Source organism: Anticarsia gemmatalis, chromosome 9 (genome assembly GCF_050436995.1).
Source record: "Anticarsia gemmatalis isolate Benzon Research Colony breed Stoneville strain chromosome 9, ilAntGemm2 primary, whole genome shotgun sequence".
Lineage (NCBI taxonomy): Eukaryota > Metazoa > Arthropoda > Insecta > Lepidoptera > Erebidae > Anticarsia > Anticarsia gemmatalis.
This window is the reverse complement of record NC_134753.1, coordinates 866505-889429: the sequence shown is the minus strand read 5'-3', so window position 1 is coordinate 889429 and position 22925 is coordinate 866505. Positions and strand designations below refer to the sequence as shown.

The window sequence follows — 22925 nt, the reverse complement described above, 5'->3', positions numbered from 1 at the left end:
TAGTAAATACCTAAATAATTGACATAGCTATATTCTTGACAGAGTTCGAACACTGAATTTGACTAATTTGACAGAAAACCGTTGCCTAGAACTCTGTCTAGGTTCTTATTATGAAACCTCTTTCGTTTATTTTAGCCACTAAGCTGGCTGATAGAGGTCGAAAAAATGGAGAGATGCCATTAGAGGTTTATTTTTAATTATTATTTTTTTAAATTTTATGGCTACATGTCATGTTTTATTGGCTCTACCAGCCTGTCATTTACATCATCAAAAAGGTTTACATTACAAAGTTCTTTTATAAATTTCTCGATGCATTATTTTTTTCTAACTTAAGACTTGATTATCTTAGGTAAGTTCATTTTTTACCTTCACTTGGGTATTTCGATACCATAATTTTACCCCCTTATTTAAAGGTAAAATACTCACTGGCAATACTATAAGTACGTGCACGCACAAAATGAATGCAGGGCGCACGTCTAAAATATTTGAATGTGGGTCGAAATTATGATTAATGGTGAGAGTGACTAATATAGAAACAATCTGATTTATATTCAATTCGTGATTATCGTGAATATGATAGCAATAAATATGCCAATTTTTAAAATATCACCGGCTACATGCAAGACTTTTCTTGTTCTATTTTATTTATTTTAACAAAATTATAGTGATTTTTTGAATTGATCCGACTAATAGAAAGTTTATTAGATTCTATTTCGAGGACATTCCGAGATAAGCATGTGGAATGAGTACATACACTTCTCACTTAGTTAAAGAAATACACTTAAGGCGCTAACGCAACTTTAATACGCACTACGCCAGTGCGTTTATAGAATATTAATTTGTAAACTTAACATGATGCTACGAGGAGGTCCAATCCATTCTAGATTTATGATAATAGCTTCTGTGACGTAGATATTAGTGGCACTGCGGTAGTGAATGTGACTGCTACGCAAAACTTTCGGTTTCGAATCGAAAACGTTTGAAGCTTTACCATAATAACCCAAAGTAGAAAACCATTTTTTTTCTGCGAAGAAATTATCAATGATTGTCGGGATGTATGGAATGTAAGATAGAGAAAATGTCAAGCGTTCAATTCTGTAGCTGATAGGTCGTTTTAGGTGTCAGTCATCGTAGGTCGGTCTAACGTTTCTATCGAGAAATAAAAGTATAATAAAATGTTTTCTGAATGCACTTGAACACTTCAAACAAACTTTAAATAATTGACTATTTTAAAAGTTGATTTAAAAGTGCCAAACTCTAAGTTTAACATCTAATAGGGTGTTATTTGCTCAAACGTAATAAATTTGAAAACAAGGCTGATAAATGTTTTGCTTTAGTCAGTTCTCATAATTAAAAAACAAATTAATATAATTGCCACCTAAGAAAATGATTAACTGCATGCGTCATTGTAAAAGTTACTATTCAAGTTAATAATATCATATCAACCAAAATAATTCTTTAATTCACGATTCATCTTCACAACATAGTATTTATGAATTGTATTATATTATTTTGCGTATGAAGATGTATTTTTATAAATTAAGGTTAGGCATGTAACCTTACTCTCTGAAAATGGCAACACACCAACATTAAATGTCATTAGTACTGTCAAAAGTATGAAAATAATGCTTTCGTTTTTTTATTGAATAAAGTTTTAAAATAAAGTGTTGAAAGAAGTCTAATATCAGTGAAATACTACGGTTGTTCAATTCTAACCAAATTCTTGGTTAAAAACCACAACACAGACCTTGTTCAGTTGTTGTATATAAAGGTATGTTTGCAACAATATCGTGGTCTATTTTGATCTATTTTCGTGTGAAATAAACGCTATTATGCTGATTTACAGCAAGTGTAAGCATGTAGTGTCCTAAATACGTCATTAGTAAAGTGTTATAGGCGCTAACTCATGTTTAAATGGCGTAATTATTTTCTAGGTTCTGTTTATAATCGTGCATCATGTCTATGCCACATAGCAGCTCGAGCACGACGAGTTCAAGCACGAAACGCAAGGAAATATACAAGTAAGTGTGTATTTAATGATTCCCATGCCGACCTGTTCACATGGTGGTCAAAAAGTAAACAAATCGGCAGGACAGTCTCCCCGAGGTTGTGATGCGCATGTCTGTACATGGCGGAGAGCAAATCGTTAGAAAGACTATACTTTATCTATGTTTATTTACTTTTCGACTGTAGAGAATGCTTAAATATTGAAAATATGAGAATAGTCACTTTCGGAAACTAGTACCCCTAATTTAGGCTCTTGACACAATAAACTTGTTTTCTTTTCTTTTTAATTCAACAACTCTTGTATCTTCCTCATAATGTAAATTGAAGATAAACATAAGCTATTCTAGATAAGGTAATAAAAATATGGTTTACATATCATTAAACAACATAATTGTCTATAAAAACATTCAGTATCATATCAGACTTTGTCCCACGTTTCTGGTAAATAAATATTTCTGATTCTTATGTCTTGGAGATAATGAATGATTTACAACCTTATCACTCACTCTCGTCATTATTTGATGAAGAAATATTTTTTTCACATGCACCTAGACCATTTTCAGTCATCCAAGAGCAAATTTTCTAATCACAATGAAGGTGAGACCTCTATTATCTTGGTATTTTTTCACAGTAACTATTTTCAACAAATTATTCTCTTATTATGAGTTCAGAATTCTTTATAAAGTTTTTTATTGTGATAGAGGATAAACATATAGTCTCGAAGAATACACTCCTGCTATTCCGACAGTCTCCATTGATGAATGAATATTTTATTTACCAGATATCAAGCACCATGGCCACTATACTCCATGAACTGGTCAGTGCGACCAGACAAGAGGTTCCGTCTTGCTCTCGGCAGCTTCGTAGAAGAGTACAACAACAAGGTGAGACTCTAAAATCTTGTATTCAAACACATAAATAAATAAATAAGAACTTTCTGTCCTTATTCAACATTATATAGAGATCAGTACAAATTATTAAATATGTAAATGTATTAGAAATTCTTGTGTTGTTGTTGAAACACAACAAATACTGACTCGAATTTGGGGAAGGCTCTAAAATAATTTTTTTTCTTAATCCTGAAACGGCAAATTAATAATATCATCTATGTTCTGTGTTGCAATTTAAAAGTGCTTTATTGGCTTTTAATGTGGAATAAATTATTTTTATTCAGGTGCAAATCATCTCCCTGGATGAAGACACAAGTGAATTTAGTTCAAAGAGTACATTTGATCATCCCTACCCCACAACTAAGATCATGTGGATCCCTGACAGCAAGGGAGTGTACCCTGACTTGTTGGCTACTAGTGGTGAGTAATTTTACAATCATTTTCTTTGTTTAAATTGATAATTTTGGGGCAAAAGGTAGACAATATGCATTAAGCTCTATTTAAAGTAACATCAATACTAAATATTATAGGAGTCTGATCTTGGGCATCTAATGCAATCATCTTATGATTAGTTAATCTTTATATATTCAAGATTTCATTAATAAAAGAAGGTGCATACTCGTCACAGTCGTTTACGTAATCGTCACCTACGTGCACGTATACGTACGATCTCTCACCAGCCTTACAGAAAATAAAAGCACTCGTATTATAGTGACTGAAATAGCTTAAAAAAGTCTCAATTAACCCCCAATTTCTCCAACAGGTGACTACCTCCGTATCTGGCGGGCCGGTGAGCCCTACACCCTCTTCGAGTGTGTGTTAAACAACAACAAGAACTCAGACTTCTGCGCCCCCCTCACGTCGTTTGACTGGAACGAGGTGGACCCCAACCTCATCGGAACGTCCAGTATTGATACCACTTGCACTATTTGGGGGCTGGAAACTGGACAAGTGTTGGGCAGGGTTAATGAGGTGTCCGGACATGTGAAGACACAGCTCATTGCTCATGACAAGGTATGAATTTTTATTTTCCCTAGATTTCTTATTTAGTGGAACTGTAGTTATTATTTTGATGATTATTTCCAATTTAATGTAGTGTGGCAGTGTTTAGGTTATGAGATGAAGGGGTAAAGCCTTTTGCCCTAGGAACTTTACAAACATAGGTACGAAGAATATGAGTACCACAAGACAATTTTTGTTGTGTATGCAAATATTTGTTTTGTGAGGAAATTGAACTCAAAACCTCGACTTGCAACATGTGCGATACGCTTCAGTCATTTTCAGTCTCCAGTTCTTATTATGAAGTACTTTCTTCGCATAATATTAACATAACATGTTTTTGAATAGTTTGATTATTACTTTACAATGTTACTAGCTGACCCGCGCAACTTCGTTTGCAACATAAGAGAGAAAGCGTCAAAATTTTCCCAGATTTTGTAACATTTTTTACTCGTACTCTGCTCCTATGGGTCGTAGCGTGATGATATATAACGTATAGCCTTCCTCGATAAATGGGCTATCTTACACTGAGTAGTAACAGTAACGTAGTTCCTGAGATTAGCGCGTTCAAACAAACAAACAAACTCTTCAGCTTTATAATATTAGTATAGATTCAAATAATTGTTTGTATTCTACAGGAAGTATACGACATCGCGTTCAGCCGCGCGGGCGGCGGTCGCGACATGTTCGCCTCAGTGGGGGCTGACGGCTCTGTGAGGATGTTTGACCTCCGACATCTCGAACACTCCACTATTATCTACGAGGTATGTTGTTGATTTTTGACACTAGTTCGACAGCATCGATGATATCCTATCGAGGTTTTGACATTTGGACGATATCTTCTTTGTAGGAGCTATTTTAATACATTATTCGCTGTTAGGTATACCTGTTGAATTTAAATATTTTTTAACAAATGCTAGAAAGCTCGCAAGTTAATAAAGCGTAAAATTTTAATTATAGCGATTGACTGTTCTAAAAAAATAAAATCGTATAAAATCTAGGAGTAGATAAAAGCAATCACCATTTTGGGTCCACAGTTAAGTTAGAGTTCAGATCATGCCAAGAAAAGCTTTTTACGCATTCGCAGACACTTAAAATATCTATTTCTCTCACGAGCAACTTGAGATACCCTCTAAACCAGTGATCCGCGGACCACCAGTGGTCCGTGGAAGGAGAAATATGGTCCGCGAATGATTTGAAAAATTTCAGGTTGATTATTACACTTTATTTCTAATATTCTTCTTCTATTATTCGTACTTACATAGTGGTCCCTGCTAACAAGAGTAATATAAAAGTGGTCCCGGACTAAGAAAAGGTTGGTAACCCCTGCTCTAAATAAAATCCTGGATGTTGAATTTGTATTCCTTGTGCCCAGGACCCTCAGCACACGCCGCTACTCCGGCTGGCGTGGAACAAGCAGGACCCGAACTACCTGGCCACGGTGGCCATGGACGCGTGCGAGGTGATCATCCTGGACGTGCGCGTGCCCTGCACGCCGGTGGCGCGGCTCAACAACCACCGCGCCTGTGTTAATGGCATCGCTTGGGCTCCACACAGGTAAACTTAATATAACTAAAGTAGAAGTCTCCAACCCGCACTTGGCCAGCGTGGTCAGGACTCAGGGCCTAACCCCTCCTTTATTACGAGAAGAGACCCTTGCCCAGCAGTGGGACATTAGTGGGTCAAATTTTTTCATTTACTATTAGATGCTAGCTCAGAAAAGAAGTGCATGGAAGTATTAAAGAGGAATCTTTGCCGTGATTGTAATTGGTGACAGATAAATAATTACTGATCTACTGATTGTCAATGATCCCAGAATGGAGAATGTTACTAGGTATGCCAAATCGCTTGAAATTTTGACTCAGTAAAGCCTGTACATGTACATGAAAATTAGTTTTTGTTTTAGTCAAAAATACCAAGTAGTTTTGATTTTACAAGCATTCAAATTTTCAAAAAATATCGAGTCCCGCTAACAGCGTGACGTCATAGTACACCACGCCGCGCGGGCCGCGTCCCGCTTAATATCAAGTCTCCAGCCGTAAATGTAATAGCTTTTGCAGTATTTTTTTGTGTTTTCGTCTGCTTATTACATTTAAAGTGTAATAATAGTAAATATTATTAAAAAAGACTATGTGAGCCAGACTTAGCGTAGTGTACAATGACGTCACACCGTCACCGTGCGGTTACAACTTGTTTTACTTATAAATCGGAAACTAATTGACGTATCAAAGTAATTCTTTCACTAGTATTTGTTATTTTTAACAGAGAATATGGAGAGCTAATAATCCAAATTTGTTAACATTCTCCATTGGAGAGGGTTTAAGACTAACAGTTTTATATAGGATGCATATTTTTGGTTTAGATGATTGTAAAAGTCCGATAGACAGTCGCTCCATGAAAAAATCCTTGTTCTGTTGTATCTGGTGAGACTGGAAGCCGACTCCAATAAGTATATAAGAAAGGCTAGGTTGATGATGATGCAAAGTTTTAGTTATTTTCCCATCATTTGAATATCATAAGTATTCGTAAACGTAGACGCATACAGCAAACCTCCACTTCCACTTCCGATAAACTATCGACTTTTTTTTGCTCAAGAAATGTACAATAGATATAACATTCCGTGTAAATAAAAGAGATGCATATACAAATAGGTATCGCTTACTTTTCACACTGCCGGCGACGACTCGCTTTACTAGTTTTGTTGCTAAGCGACAAGTTGTCAAAAATAAACTCGCTCAGCGATACTCGTTTAGCGATGCTCGCTCTTTTGAACTCAGTTTTGTGTCCCCACAGAGAACGATATTGTCGGACATTGACAAGTGGCGCGAGTGATCGCTCGTCACGCTTACACACTCGCTTATAGCGCGGCGACAAAACTATCGAAACTACACTCGCTTCCTGCTGATCGTCAATTCGTTTATAGTTTCTAGTTCTACTCGTTTCTCGTTCATCGTTCATCGTTGGCGGTGGGACAGCTGCCTTTCGTCAGTAACATTCTTTTACCGACAGTGTTAAAAGTCCCAAAAGAGCTACAGAGCCATGTTTCCCCGCAGCTCGTGCCACATCTGCACGGCGGGCGACGACCACCAGGCGCTGATCTGGGACATCCAGCAGATGCCGCGCGCCATCGAGGACCCCATCCTGGCCTACACGGCGGCCGAGGGCGAGGTCAACCAGATCCAGTGGGGCGCCACGCAGCCCGACTGGATCGCCATCTGCTACAACCGCCACACCGAGATCCTGCGCGTCTAATAGACGTAATGTTTTGTGTTCTTACAAGGATTCGGTTTTCTGTAGGTTTGTGGTGCCGTGGAGTTTAGCGAATTCGTTGGTTAAGTGTCTATATGATATTTTCAAATAGGATTGGATAGTTTGATGAGTAAGTAACATGTGTCTAAGAATATAAGAGCAGACAAACTCAGTATTTGTCAGATTATCCTATTCCTATTTGAAGGTTTGACACATGCTAACAAGGTTGTAATAACTAATCAATTTCTGGGTCTGTTTATTATTAATCTTATTTTACATCAAATTTATTTTCGCTCTCTGAAAAAAGAGCTACTGGTAATTGAATTTCTTGAAGACAATGCCTTTTTCCTGTTTTTACTTATTGTTGCATAGTAAAGTCTTCATATTTATAACTTTATTAGTAATCAATAACTAAAGCTAAATTCCACGGTATATAACGTGACTTAATCTACATTCAAATACATACAATCAATCAACAATTTGGACAATAGTTTAAGCTGATTTTATAGTAATGGTCGCGCGGGCACGCATAATACGTATACGTATAGATACGTATACGAGCGTATACGTGCACGTATACTTTATTTGCTACTTTAAAACGAACTTGACAACGTCACATTTGAACCGCAACGTATCAGGCATAGTGATATTTTTACGTTTGTGTCATACGATCATCCGTTGATACAATAAACTTATACGCTCTATTTCATAAGTATATATGAAGTTATAAAATGCTTATAAAGTGTTTTGTTTCTTTCACTCCTTAGCGAAATGAAAGACAGAAAACATAATATAGCAGCTTTTTAAGTAAAATAGGTTTATAGTGTGTTTATGAATAAGAGGGATAATCTTTAAATTTATCTGTTATCCCTGGCATTTAAGTGTTTAACCACAAGCTTAACTATAAAATCAGCTTTAGCCATTGTCAAGTAAGAAATAATAACAAAATCATCAATGCCAATGTTAATACAGGCTCGAAATCATCAATTTAGATCGCGGATTCATTTTGAATCCCGATAAAACTCTGCACAATTGCCCGTTATTATAAAAAATACATTTCTGTGAATAAGAAGTGTGTGATGGTATGCTATAGAGCCTTAATTTAAAATCGCGATGTTTCCCAACATATTGCGATTGACAACGCTAATTTTGGCGATTAGGAACATTAAAAGGCCGCGATTGAGTAGTTGTGTATGTATATTGCAGCTTTAAGCGTTGTGACATGCCGCAAAAATGTATGAAAGCTACGCGGTTCAATAGTTTGGTATGTATATCGCAACTTTAAGCGTTGTGAAATACTGCAAAAATTAGCGTTGTTGATACTTCGCGTTTTCATATTTAAGCTCTAAGTATGGTTAGGTAATCATCAATTAAATAATGTGTATACTATACAGTGCGTTCAGATAAGTCTGGATAATTACAAATTACTTCAAAACGTGGCATTTAGAGCCCGCCCACACGACAAATGTGGAACGCATAATTTACAATAAGGCCGTACACATGCGCGTTATCTTGGATAATATTAGGTCGGGGAAAAACTCTCTTTGCATTATAGTATGTATGAACTTGTTATAAAATCTTTTCTCTACACAAAAAAGCTCGATATTTGGGTACCTGACGAGCTCACTGAATTAACCATGTAGGTACTCATTTGTGATTCTTGGCGCCAAAGAGATTTTATTACAAGTTCATATACATACTATAATGCGAAAATACTTTTTCTCCGACCTTATATGTTTGTTATTGTAGACGTCTTTTAACCCAATCGGTATGAGCCGAACAAGTGAGTAGAGTTTTGTTCTTCGATGAATATTGCCGAACCGTATAATATGTGTAGCATTGCGCCTTAAAGTTAAATGACGCATAGTAAATGCACACAGTGGTTAAGAAATTGTTCATTTTCTGAGTATTTTTGTAACTATCCATACTTAACTAAAATGTATGTTATATGTAAATATACAGTGTGAGAAAATTAGTTTATATTTAAAGATGCGTGCGATTCGATGAATCATCGACTTAGGTAATGTGTGTAAATAGAAAGTTTTGTTGATTTGATTACTGCGTATGGAAAATAATTTAAATCATTGTTTAGCGAGAATTGATGAATGGGTAGCTTAATATTGGCTTATGGACACCGGTCTACTCTCATTGTAGAATAAACCTTATTCCTATGCGTTGGCTAAATCGAGGAAGCAACTTTCAGAATTTAAAAGGGGTAGTCCTTATCCTAGCTTTTAGTTAGGGGTGCGAGCTAGCTGCCTTTTCAACCATTGTTGTTGGTTTTTGTGTTACCCTTCTTTTGTCGCTTCTAAATTACTTAGTGATTATAACAAAGGTCATTTTATAAAACCAGTGTGTTTTCTTCTGGGTAAAGGTATCTATAAATTGAAATTTCCATCTTTCTTTTTCACTTATACAGCTGTAATTCTGTACTGTGAAATCTAATAAATGTCCTTGATTCTCGCTATACAAACTTATATAGCACATAAGTTATTTAACGTTAGACAATAATTTGTTCCATAACGTTTTGTAACTGTGTTAATATGGTCTGCAAGTCTGTCATATTTATCAGCATCTGCACATATTTTGTCTATAGTAAAACTATTTTCTAAAGACAAAATATCAATGCTTATAAATGTGATATAGGCTTATTACCACAAGGCTGGGTTTTCTCTTAGAGTGATGGAGGACGGTGCGTTAGAAAAAAATGTACTAATAGGAATTACTTTTCTTTTTAAACCTCGCTTACCTTTTAGTAGTTTTTTTCCGCACACTGTTCTCCTATCGCCCGTTTTTCTACGTTAGTGAAGAATACAATGCAATGTGACGTGTTATAGCAAAATGTAAAGAAAAAGTGCATTTTGACGATAACCAGTTATTGTTTTCAACGCAGACGTAGAATAACTCTCACATTTTTATAGAAAATCCAGCCTTAGACCGTTTGTCCATTGCGCCGGCGGCGTGAAGTTGGCAAGATTACGATGCATACATTTATTGTTGTACAATTAAACGGCTGTAATCAACGAATAGTAAACCTCATTTTACTTTGCGTGTCTGAATTTAGCAACAAGTCGCAAAGCAAAGCAGAAGGCGATAAATTTAACAAGAGGTATTAAGTGTACGGTTGAAACGTAAAGACGTCATCGTCGTTGTTTCGTTTTCATCAACAGCACTCCTTGTCTCTTGTATTTATGTTTCACCTTCTGCGACCTGTTGCTATATTCAGACACACAAAGATAAGTGGCGCATTTACGTTCTCGCCAAGTGGACAATCGGTATATCTAAATAAATAGTGTTATAAATACTTATGTACATTAGTGTACAATAGCACACTTGTCTACCGTAGTGAGGTAAGTGACGGTGTAATAATATATTCATTGTATTTGACGTCATCAAAACATTATCTCTTTTGTAAAAGACTGATAATAACGTTTTCTAAATTTTTTATACTACAACTGTACCGTTGGGATGATTTGTGATTGTTGTAGGGGAGTGCTCAGACTTGAATATACTGTACAATCTAAATTTGCGGATGTTACAAAATTTGCACGAACTAAAAATTCGATCTTATTTCAAGACTAATGTTTTAAATGAAGCAAAGGAAGTTTGTAAGGATCTTACCAAGTGGCGTTCTCTGGTCTCGGCCTACCCCTATGGGAAGGCGTGATTTTCAAAATCTATCACTACTTGTAAAATGAGGGTTACTGATTGATTATCAGTTATTAGGTGATAAGTCTGAGCACTGCTGAAATTATGGGAAAAACAAAATAGATCTATTTTTACCTCCAACATTAAGGGCCACCTTAGACATGCTACTTTTACCATCAACTTTTGGCAATTTAGCAACTGTTCGTACGCTATAGCACGACCACGCGTTTTAGCGGCTCTATCGATGCTAACTTCGGTTAGGCTATTGCACTGGCGTTTTACAAACGTGGCGTTCCTCCAATGTGGCAGAAATGCAACGTTAACGTCGCGTTTGTTTGTAAGTACCCATAGCGTAGTGGAGCAATCAGTTGCTGCATTGAAAGGCGGCTAAATGGCCGCAAATGGCGTTTTTAAGGCTGGTTATATAGCTACGCGTTTCGACAGCGCGGCTGAAGCGCGCGCGTTTGTATTTGTATGGGGGTAGTAGTTGCGTTTTATAGCCACGCGCTCGAGCAGCGCTGTTGATGAAACGCGCGGTGTTAATCTCGTTTTACAGCAGACCGCGCGTATTTCAGACGCGCGCTGCTCAACGGCGCGTCTGACAGCGTAGCTATAAAACCAGCCTAAGTTGACATTACATGATACATCTAACTTCCTTCTTTGCAGCTAAATCGCTGATCGCCGGTTCTTAAAGTAGCATGTCTGTTATCGCCCTAACGTCTTGTATAATTGATTATAAGAGACTTTTCTGTAGGAGGTTTCTATATGTATTGCATGGGAGATATAAGGAGGATTGTTTCAAAAGTAGGAAAGTACTTTTTGAAGTGCATTTAAGATGTGATTTTTTGTTTATTGCTACACTGGCGTAACACATCGACGAAAGCTTAAATCTTAAATATTATTTGAGAAAATTACTAAAACAAATACCTAGATGTGAATAAGGCAACGGAACTTTGTAAGGATCGTAGCAAGCGGAGTTCTTTGGTCTATGCCTACTCCTTTAGGAAAAAGGCGTTATAGGTATAAATGTACTAAAACAAATAAATTAGATCACCTCTTCTGTCTTTTAGCTCGTAGAAGAGTGATTTATGGAGAAAAAGAGCTCAGAATAACATCTTGTATTGTTCGTATACATTTATGAGTATGACTCAAAATAATATTTTCATTTAGTTACGCCAATGTGTGCATGAAACCTGACTGTGTGTCGACTTTGGGACTGTTTATGTATTTATTTATCCTGACTTATGTACACGTAGAATTACTAGTTTCTGATGTTTTATTGTCGAATTATACATATTTGTATGAAGCTAAAAAATAAGATTAAGTGCTTAGTTTATAATTGAACACTGTAAAATTTTAACTCATATCGGTTTAGCTATTTTACGTATAAAACGGACTAACAAATAAACTTCCTGAAAATCGTGGTTTGGTTAAATAAAACCAATATTGAATGTTGTAAGTCTTTAATAAATAATATTATGTATATTACTGTAAAATGGCGGAAACTAGCAATTTTACTGTCAACTAGAGGTTAAACATGTATTAATCAAAACAATGTGATTATTTAAGGATTAGACTAATTATTAATTTATGTTCAATTTAGTTTTTAAGTAATCTTATCAAATAAATTTTGACTCAAAAGAGGTAAATGTATTTTATTTGCGTATACGAGTATAAAACTACAAAAACACCTACTTATACTCTACCCCTGTATTTACTTGATGGGGTTTTCAAATCGATAGATATGGTTAATGACACACTACACTCGGGACCTATGGTCCTATGATATAAGCTTACTAGTATCTAATTTGGCAACTATCCAGATCTCTGCCCCAAGGCGAATTGTTCGTAAACATCTAGCAGGTACTGTGGCGTCCTTGGTTTGTAATCGCATAACACTCGCTCGAAATGTTCCATGGTTATTTCAGCGCAATCCAAGTCGTTTTCTAAAGCTTTCAGAGCAGCTTCATGGCATAACGCTTGTAGTTCCGCTCCCGAAAACCCTTCGGTTCTCGCCGCAAGATTATGAGAGTTCGCATCGTCACTTGTACTCATTTTAGCTAGATTTAACTCTATAATCTGTAATCGTGTTTCGAAATCTGGTAGTGGGACGTAAATGAGTCTGTCTAATCGGCCAGGTCTAAGCAACGCTCTGTCCATCATGTCCGGACGGTTTGTAGCGGCTAGAATCGTGACTGAGTTCAAAGGAACCACTCCATCTAACTCCGTTAGAAGTTGTGCTAGGACTCTTTGATGAACACCACTGTCTCCCGCCGACGCTCCTCTTTCACTCCCAATAGCGTCCATTTCATCAAAGAATATGATAGAGGGCGCCACTTGACGTGCTTTAGTGAACAAATCTCGGACCGCGCGTTCGGAATCTCCGATCCACTTCGAGAATAACTCAGGTCCTTTGATTGACAAAAAGTTTAAACCACTTTCGGTAGCTAAGGCTTTGGCTATCATGGTTTTCGAACAGCCTGGTGGTCCATACAATAAGACTCCACTTGGTGGTTTAATGCCGAGTCTTCTGAAGCTGTCGGCGTGTTTCAAAGGCCACTCGACAGCTTGACGTAGCTTCAGCTTTAAGTCAGCTTGCCCGCCGATATCTGTCCATCTGACGTTAGGTACTTCGATCAACAACTCCCTCATAGCACTGGGTCTTACTATAGTAAGCGCTGCCATCAGATCCTCACGCTCTATGAACTCACTGGAACGTTTGATGCACTTCATACTGGCTTGTGTGCAAAGATTTACCAAATCAGCTGCCACATACCCATGAGCTAGGTCTGCAATACTGTCCAATTGGCTCACTTTATGTGGCAGACTTTTGAGCAAGCTGTAAAGGATCTCCTTCCGTTTTATCCTATCTGGTATAGGAACTTCTATTTCTTTGTCAAGTCGCCCGAACCTTCGTAACATCGGGTCGATGCTGTAAGGCTTCCTAGTCGTAGCTAGAATGAAGACCTTACTCCCTTCTTCGTGCAGTCTGTCCAACGCGGCGACAAAAGCAGAAGTCACTCGCCTCTCCTGTTCTGTACTGCTTGAAGATCTTTTAGGACATATAGTCTCTATCTCATCAACAAATATAATGCTCGGTTGATTCTCCACAGCTTTATCAAACAAACTCGTTGTCATATTTTCTGTTTCGCCAAAGTATTTGCTGAACACTGTGGTACCGTTTATCTCTACGTGAAAACAGTTGAAGCAGTTGATTATATATTTACAGATGGCTGTTTTTCCAACTCCGGAATGTCCGTGAAGCAGAAGTCCTCTAGTAGGTTGGAAGTTTGCTGCCATTTCATCTGCGTTAAAAGCTATTTTAATGTATGTTTGTATTTCTTCAAGGATATTGTCAACTCCTCCCAAATATTGCACTTTTTTCTTATTAGCTTGTGCTGTTTCTTTCTCCATGATCCAAGTAGTATTTTCACTTAAAACATACCATTCCTTAGTCTCTAAAGCATCTGATTTAAGATCAATCACCTCTATCTCTAACTTCTTACCAAAATAATAATAAACTAGAATACACCCGATTGAAACAAAATTGTTAAAAAAGCTATGTTTCAAAATATCACATATGTCATGTTCAGTTTTATGATTGTTGAGTCTTATTGTCATCCGAGTGGCCTTTGGAATTTCCTCTTCAAAAACTGACACGGTCACTGTCTTGTTGTCGTTGCTCCAGGCGTTTGACAACTCTGGAAATCAAAAATATATACTTTAAGGTATAAGAAAGAACATAGGGATTTTTTGTAAATTATTTCCAATCCAAGGATTCATTAAAGATGAATGAAATCTGTCAAATGACTTTAGAGTCTTTTCATCCACAATAATAAATTATAATATGAGCAAGTACATAAGTGTAGCATGATTGCATTATTATTTTTTATCACAAATGACTATACATTAAAGGATTAACCCTAAAAATACACATAAAGTAACAAATTCTATAACCACAACTCAATTAAATTAACATAATACTATTTCCTATTAGATTCTATTCTACAAGATTAATAAAGGCAAAAAAATGTGTTAATTGTTTATTACCTATTTACTAATACCTAGAAACAGTAAGTTAGATATTCATCCCTTACAATCACCACCAATTAGATTCGAAACATACAAATTCAAATCATGTTATTTCCCTTCAAGGAGATTTAATAAATGCATTAATATTACACAAATACGACAAACTTACCAGCTGCAGGTAGTATAACAGCGGCCGGCGCAGAAGACTTAGACGGCCACATACGCTTCACCATCGTAGGAGCACCTTCCCTACTCAGCAGTAAGGGACACCCGATCACTGCACTGATTAACGACGCGGCAGATGGATGGAGCATCACAGCATCCTTCGGGGCATTGTCAGGAGCCGCTACCGACCTCTCCAGCCAAGTATACAGCTTCCCATCTTCTACATAAGGACATTTCACCTGATCCTTCCCACAATTCAACTCAGAATGAGAAGTCTTATCGTTTGACGTAATGATACAGCCGCAACGCTCACAGTCCACCCACAGTGTCTTCTTGGCCTGTTTTGGCGCCATGTTAAGTGATAACAACCCCTTTATACGGGCTTTCTATAATTAAATTAGTCTAATAATGGCCAAATGTTAGGTTATGTGCGGATCGATTAAATTGACATTAAATGAATATGACATGACGAACGAAACGTATGTATGTATATGCATCGTTTTGTTTCACCTTCATGCAGTAAATCAATACGAAATTGATAGTTAAAATAATTATTCAGATTTATTTTTTACACAATTCCGTCCAAATAAACACTGAACCGTTCCTTATTCACAAGTTAAATTAAATACTCAATCGATATCACGATTTTACGACTTTTCAACAAACGTCAAAACTCAAAAGTATGTTTTCTTCCGTTTCTGTCAAACTCCGTAAACGTCAACTGCGTTTACTGTGATTCATTTAGTTTTTTTTATCAAAACATCTTATTTATGCCACTTCAATTATCCTTATACTAATTATTCTTATAAAGAAACCCGTTAGCTGTGTGAATATAGCCTTATATTAGTCTAAGTTAGGATTTTTTGTAGATATAGAGCTAGTAAGTGTGTAAGATGACTCTCGCAGAATTCTTTAGTTGCTCTCTCCTTGCCTTCGGGGCTCCGGTGGTGATGTTCGCGCTGACAGTGGCCAACGACCCTGTGCGCATCATCATCATGATAGCAGCAGCATTTGGGTGGCTGTTATCATTTTTACTATCGTCGTTAGTATGGTACGGTCTGGTGCCTTTACGGTCGTATCTAGCGGTTGGGATGGTGTTTGCTATCATATTCCAGGTAAGCGAACACTGCTATCACTTCATACTTTACTTTCGCTCTATAGAATCAAAAATCTTTACAGACCATATGCTATACCTTCAACTCATTTATTCAACCTACTTTGGAGTGTAACGCTAGCTTTCTATAGAGGCTAAGATAAATGAAGATGATTTACAATTTAATTAATTAAATGTGTTTATCACTGTAATTTACATGAATGATGTGATCACTTATTCTCAGTTTTGTTACAATAATTTCAAGTTTTTACATTACATACCTACCTAGTTAAGGTAGGTATTTAAAACATGGAGCTATTGCAATATTCTTTAAACATACTATTACAGCCTACTGTCCTCGTAGCATATGACATATTAAGCAGATATGGCAAAGGAATCATTTCTGTAAAAAAAATTGCATCTACTAATTTGTAGAAAAAAATTAAGGATTGTAGTAAGTAGTGTTCTTTAGCCTATGTTGACAGAAAAAGAAATTACTTATAAGCACATGTTTGTATGTTCCAGGAAACATTCCGCTACTTCATGTACCTACTACTGAGGAAGACTGAAGCGGGATTGAAGGAGATATCAGAGAACCACAACATTGGTAGCAACAAGCTAGAAATGGCGTATGTGTCAGGACTTGGCTTTGGCACTATGAGCGGAGCCTTCGCACTGATCAATGTCCTGGCTGACTCAGTAAGTAAATATTTGTTTATGCTATGCTTTAATTTAGTCATGAGTTTTCTATTGTAATTGCAAGTTACCCTTCTAAGATGTAAGACTGTAGCGGTAAGCTCAAACTGAGACGCAATGTGGCATGTACAATCTTTTAACCACTCTTTAAAAGTGTGCACACTGTGTCATCTTGCGTCTTGATGTGAGCTGTCCTTAATGGTCATTCATATTTGTTGCTTTCTATGTATTGTTGTTTATAAAAAAGCGATTACAATTTGAATATAAATGCACAGTTTACTATTTATATATCTAATTTACGTAGTTTCCGTTTCGTAGAAGCTTGAGTTACAAATAGCTCTACATAATTATACCCAATCTTGAAATTTTTACAAGGTTTTGTGTAAAACCACTTTGTTTGATTTACTCAAATTCTGTATATAGGCATGAAAATTTATGCTGATCTGACCAATTAATTTCATATACCATTTACTAGGCAAATCTACTTAGCTAGTTTTGCCTTTGGTTCCCACTTTTCAGATGTTGGATCTGAACATTAATGATTTACGGTTAATCCAAACATTATGGTTTACGAATGTGATAGCTAGTTATTAAAAGCTTCATTTAAAATGCTCTGCTACTAAAACCTCCGATTAATATTTGGATCCGACACCCGTCAAGTGGGAACCGGCGCTTAGTAGTATTAACATTCCTAACTTGTACTTGCAGGTAGGACCTGGCACTCTGGGCCTCCAGAGCGGAACAGAATACTTCTTCGTAACCAGTGCAGCGATGACTCTCTGCATGATTCTTCTCAACACATTTTGGAGTGTGATATTCTTCAGTGGTTTTGACGAGAAGAACTTCATCAAAGTCGGTTGGGTCATCCTTTCACATTTCTTCGTCTCTGGCCTCAGTTTGCTCAACAGCAGACAACTGTATGCAGCAACTATCTTACCTTCGTATATTGTGTTAGTTATCACAGCTTATATTGCGTTCCGTTCAGCCGGTGGTTCGATAAAGAGCTTGAAAGAAAGTTTTACGGTACGGACATAATTCTTTATGTTTAATTTTTCAATGCTTGGATGAATTTGTGTTTATAATTCATTTTGTAAAGGTTCTGTTGTTGAATATAATTGTATAAGGTTACGTACAGACAGTCGGTTTGCCAATAAAGCCCAGTGGCTTCAATCTTAGCGCTAAGTCCGTGTTGGGGCCGGTAAAGAAGACTTCACGTAATAAGGCTGTTTGTCAGGATCTAGAGGTATGCAAGCCGCTTGTCAGTGCAGACTTAGCCTTATTGCTTTCTCATAGAAAAAGACATTCGATAAAGATATGTTTGTCTACAATTTTGAATAAAAAAGGATGTAAATATGTTTTATAGATAGTTAATTCAGGTGTGTTAAACTGTCATAAAGATCAAATTCCTTCATATTATGTCCTTGTTCTACGATATTTATGAAAATATGCATTATTCTATACAACAGAATCTATACTACTTTCAAATTGGAATGCATTTAAAAGTTTCTGTCTGCGATAAATCTGAGAAATATTAAATTTATATCCAGTTCCTCGATCTCAGTTCATTGGAATAGTAACCTTATTTCTTGTACAATACAGTTGCTTTTTACCCTGTTCGCGTTTAGTATCGTGACCTCATAATATTTTGGAATCGGTCAGGTATATATGTAAGAATTAAAATGACTAAACTCGGACCATTACAAACATGCGAACTATGACATAGTCAAAAGGATCGTAGGAATGGAACAATCATATAAATGTATGTATATGTATGTCTGTTGGGCCAAAAAGTCTTATCCGAGGTTTACTGTTAAGAATTAGATTTGATAGATTAGATTGCTTGCAGTTAGGACCTCCATACCTCGGAGAGCACGTAAACCGTCGGTCCAGCGCCTGACCTCTCACTGGTCGTGACGGTTATCCGTCCCACCAGACTATGAGAGTGAAGGAATAGAGTGTACCTGTGTATTGTGCACACGCTTAGACAGGATATTTTATGACGTAGTTCGCATGTTTGTAATGGCGCGAATTAATTATTTTATGATTTATCACTATTTTCTTAACGCGAATAAATCAATGAATCAAACAAAAACACCGCTTAGATTTTCTAACATTATAATTAATATTATAATTATTAAATGCTATATAGCGGTAAAACGACTACTCCTCGAGATATTATTGTTAAATAACCATCTTGATAGTTTGAGATTACGAATTTAATTTAGCTTTTACAAAAAATATGAATAATGCCCGGTTTCTAAGGCACATTTAACGGTAGTTTATCTTTTCAAAATGTCATGTTTATATCAGCTTAAACGCTATTGAACAGATAAACTACCGCTAAATGTACCTCAGAAACCGGGGGTAAGACTAGCGTTACAGCGCGTATACGGTCGTTTCAACATACGTACTTGCATACACACTTAATTGTTATAATCCAACAACTTAGTAGAGAACCTTAGATGCTAGTTTTCAAGTGCTAGATCATGATTCATATTTTGTAACATCATTGGCCCATAGGCTTATGCAGTTGATAACCTGTTTAACACATTTCTTTAGTTTGGAAATAAAATTATTAATTATTATTAGAATCGAGATATATCGTTGATGCCAAAATTCCCTACTAAGTTGTCGGACTGTTATAAAATGGTAAAAGAGTTAGAACCGTTTTTGAAATAAGCAGTGAAATAACGACATTAAAAAATCTATATAAATGATACCTAATGTACAATAAACTAATTTAAATTATATTTATTTTTTACATTCCTCTCCGGTTTCACCACCTCTGGATAACAATCGACGTAACTGTCAGATAGTCTATCCAAAAGTGGAGAAACCGGGCATTTAGACCAGATTCACGCCTTACTGATAAGTCATATAACCCTCCGGATAAAGTGATAGCTTATATATGAACTGTCAAAAATCCAGCAGGTAGGCTATCCGAAACTTATCAAAAAGTGAGGAAAACGGCTTTTGGACCAGATTTACGCTTTACGCATAAGGGCCGGGTACCATAACCTATGAATAAATTGACAGCAAATGTATGAAAATATTAGGTCGCGGAAAAAGTCTTTTCGCATTATAGTATGTATGAACTTGTAATAAAATCTTTTCTCTACACAAAAAAAGCTCGATATTTGGGTACCTCACGAGCTCACTGAAAGAAACCTAATGAACCTTGTACTCATTTGTGATTCTTGAAGCCAAAGAGATTTAATTACAAGGTCATACATACTATAATGCGAAAAGACTTTTTTCCGGACCTAATAATATATTTATCAGTGAGATACGGTATCCGACGCTTATCCATAAGTCGTGAAACTGGCAGTTAGTGTATTATAATTGGACAACCTTGTTACGAGCTGTTAGCACAGTTGATAGATAAATAAAAGTATTTTACGAAATAAAATAATTGCGAACAGAATTTTGTTTTATTATCTGCTACCTAACTTGTTGCTCGAAAATGACACAATCTAAAAAATGTTAGCTGCCTCAGAAAAAGGAAAAAACCTATCTAATAATAACATTTTATTTAATAAACATGATCATTTTACGATACTTATTATCACTAAACTCTGCACTAATTACTTGACTCCGTGGGGTCAAATTTAACGAAAGACGAAACATAGCACGCCATTTCGTACGTCTTTAGCCATGATACTATACAAACAGCAAAAATTATTGATAATTGTAACTTTTATTGTTTCGCGTTTAATGTTTATTAAATACTTTCTGACCCGGCGAACTTCGTACCGCCTAAGTTGATTCTTATTTTTTGTTTTTTTAAGCTTTTTTTGTCTCCAAAGAACCATCCTTGTACTTCAAGGAATATTATAAAAAACGTTTAGTGAAATCTTTTCAGCCTCTTTAGCGCTTAGCAATACATTTGGCGATTCATATTTATACATAAATGTATACCGGGTTCCGTACCTGAAGGGTAAAACTGGACCCCATCACCAAGCCTCCGCTGTCTGTTTGTCTGTCTATCTGTCTGTCTCCATACTGTATCTTATAATCCGTGATAGCTAGAAAGCTCAAATTTTCACAAATGATGAATTTCCCTTGCCGCTATAACAACAAATACTAAAAATTTAAAAAGAAATAGGTATTATTCTTATTATACCAATTTGGTCGTAACAGACCTAGGTCAGTGACCTTTAGGAATTGTCAGCTTTTGGTTAAGTGACTGTTCAAACCCTCGTCCAAAACAGCAAGACTGATAACTTATCCATCAGTGCCACGTATGAAGTTATTAATCCGACCTCTTATCAGCCTATTAATGATTCAAATCACGACATATGATGACTTCTGACTTTAAACAATCCAAACGGGTCACGATTATGATAACATTTTTTTTTTTCAACATAAAAAATAAACGCCTATTAGGTATAGGGCTGTCTTTAATTTAATTACCGAATTAATTTTAAAGTAAATAATTGATGCGAATCAGTTGCGCTCGCCAGTCGGTAAATGATCTGTGGGTTTAGCAAACCTTTGCGCAGTCTTTCCATAGATGGGTGACCACATAGTGATATTTGAACTGAGCTTTTCCGTTCTTCGGAGGGCACGTATAAAGTCGGTCACGGTTGTACCTACTTAGTCAATTAAGATAACAGAAGTTAAGCCACGTCAAAGGCCTCCGGTTGGCTTGAACTAATTTGACACTAGGTTGACCAGTAACCATACGATAAGAAGAAGACTGAAACGAATATGATCTTAAATAAAATTCGTTATTCCTTTATATGTTTTTTCTTTACGATCAGCCGCATTCATGTAGGTACGTACCAACTAAGCAAGTTCTACCTACGTTTAGGAAACTGCCTACAAATGGTAGGAAAATCAATAAAATGATTATTTATGTATATATCAGCTTAGCCTTTCTTCCAAGCTATGTTGGAGTCGGCTTCCAGTCTCACCGGATGCAGCTGGATACCAGTGTTTTACATGGAGCGACTGTCTATCTGACCTCCACAACCCAGTTACCTGGGATAACACGATACCCTTCGGTAAGACGGGTTGCCAGACTTTCAAGCTTCTGACAACTGTTAACGACTGTCAGAGATCTTCGAAAATGACAGCCGGGACCCACAATTTAACGTGCCTTCCGAAACACGGAGGAACTCGATATGTATAAGATGGTCACCCATCCAAACATCAACCTCGGCAAGCATAGCTTAACTTCAGAGATAGATTGGCGCGGCTGTTGTTATCTAAGCCACGAGCTTTATTAACTACTTCAAACAAGATTTAAAAGAACGGGAAATTTTATGAACAATACTAGTATTTTTAACGCGGTATTTACCGTGAATTAGTTAGTAAATTATTCATCAATCGTTTAGGTATTTTATTGAACAATGAACAAGTCGGTCAGATGACAGACTAAGGAAATAATGAAATGGAGGCAAAATGTCTTTCGATGTTTACATCTTGTTTGCGGTTTTACAAATAGGAAATGTACTTAGGTACTTATTTATTAATCATCTTACATAGTATGTATGCTCTTGAAATACCATAAATGACCTTTTTACATTAAATAGTTGCTACTTAGGTACTACATTATATTTAAAATTAAGTTATGTACTTACATAGGTATAAAAAGTCTCTCGCTAGCTCTTCTCATAGGGCTCTCTCCCCTTTTCGAGCTAGTGGTAGATTCAGTAATTGTAACGATTATAAATTAAATTGTTAAATTGTGAGTCCTGGATGTCGTTTTCAAAGATCTTTGGCAGTCGTTATCAGTAGTCAAAAGCTCGAAAGTCTGACAACCAGTCTTACCGAGAGGAACGGTGATAAGAGTGTTATATTATGCATATGCATATCTTCTTCTTCTTCTTCTTCTTCTTGTCGTATGGTTAGTGGTCAATCTAGTGTCAAAGTTGTTCAAGCCGCCCGAAGGCCTTTGACATGGCTTAACGACTGTTATCTTAATTGACAATAACCGGGACCGACTTTTAATGAGTCCTCCGAAGCACGGAGACGCCCTGTTCAGATACCACTATGCGGTCACCCATCTATGGAATGACCGCGCCAGGGTTTGCTTAACCCACAGATCGTTTACCAATCGGTGAGCGCAACTGGCTACGGGCGCCTCAGTAGTCAAAAGCTCTGAAAAAGTCTGACAACCAGTCCTACCGAGAGGAACGGTG

At 36.6% G+C, this 22925-nt stretch overlaps 3 protein-coding genes across 3 annotated transcripts; 2 read left to right on the top strand and 1 right to left on the bottom strand.

Annotated features, from left to right (window-relative positions):
• Nucleotides 1-1597: 1597 nt before the first annotated feature.
• On the top strand, nucleotides 1598-7216 carry wap (DDB1 and CUL4 associated factor wap). Its single transcript, XM_076118069.1, has 8 exons — nucleotides 1598-1771; nucleotides 1935-2021; nucleotides 2789-2891; nucleotides 3182-3317; nucleotides 3661-3911; nucleotides 4535-4660; nucleotides 5272-5453; nucleotides 6950-7216. The coding sequence occupies exons 2-8, from the start codon at nucleotides 1957-1959 to the stop codon at nucleotides 7146-7148; spliced, it is 1062 nt and encodes a 353-aa protein (XP_075974184.1). The 5' UTR covers nucleotides 1598-1771; nucleotides 1935-1956; the 3' UTR covers nucleotides 7149-7216.
• Nucleotides 7217-12232: 5016 nt separating this feature from the next.
• LOC142975303 (ATPase family gene 2 protein homolog A) lies at nucleotides 12233-15440 on the bottom strand. Its single transcript, XM_076118068.1, has 2 exons — nucleotides 14995-15440; nucleotides 12233-14494 (listed from the first exon to the last, which is right to left on the bottom strand). The coding sequence occupies exons 1-2, from the start codon at nucleotides 15341-15343 to the stop codon at nucleotides 12609-12611; spliced, it is 2235 nt and encodes a 744-aa protein (XP_075974183.1). The 5' UTR covers nucleotides 15344-15440; the 3' UTR covers nucleotides 12233-12608.
• Nucleotides 15441-15700: 260 nt separating this feature from the next.
• Nucleotides 15701-20203, top strand: aph-1 (gamma-secretase subunit Aph-1). Its single transcript, XM_076118544.1, has 3 exons — nucleotides 15701-16105; nucleotides 16609-16782; nucleotides 17488-20203. The coding sequence occupies exons 1-3, from the start codon at nucleotides 15884-15886 to the stop codon at nucleotides 17812-17814; spliced, it is 723 nt and encodes a 240-aa protein (XP_075974659.1). The 5' UTR covers nucleotides 15701-15883; the 3' UTR covers nucleotides 17815-20203.
• The last annotated feature ends 2722 nt before the right edge of the window (nucleotides 20204-22925 follow it).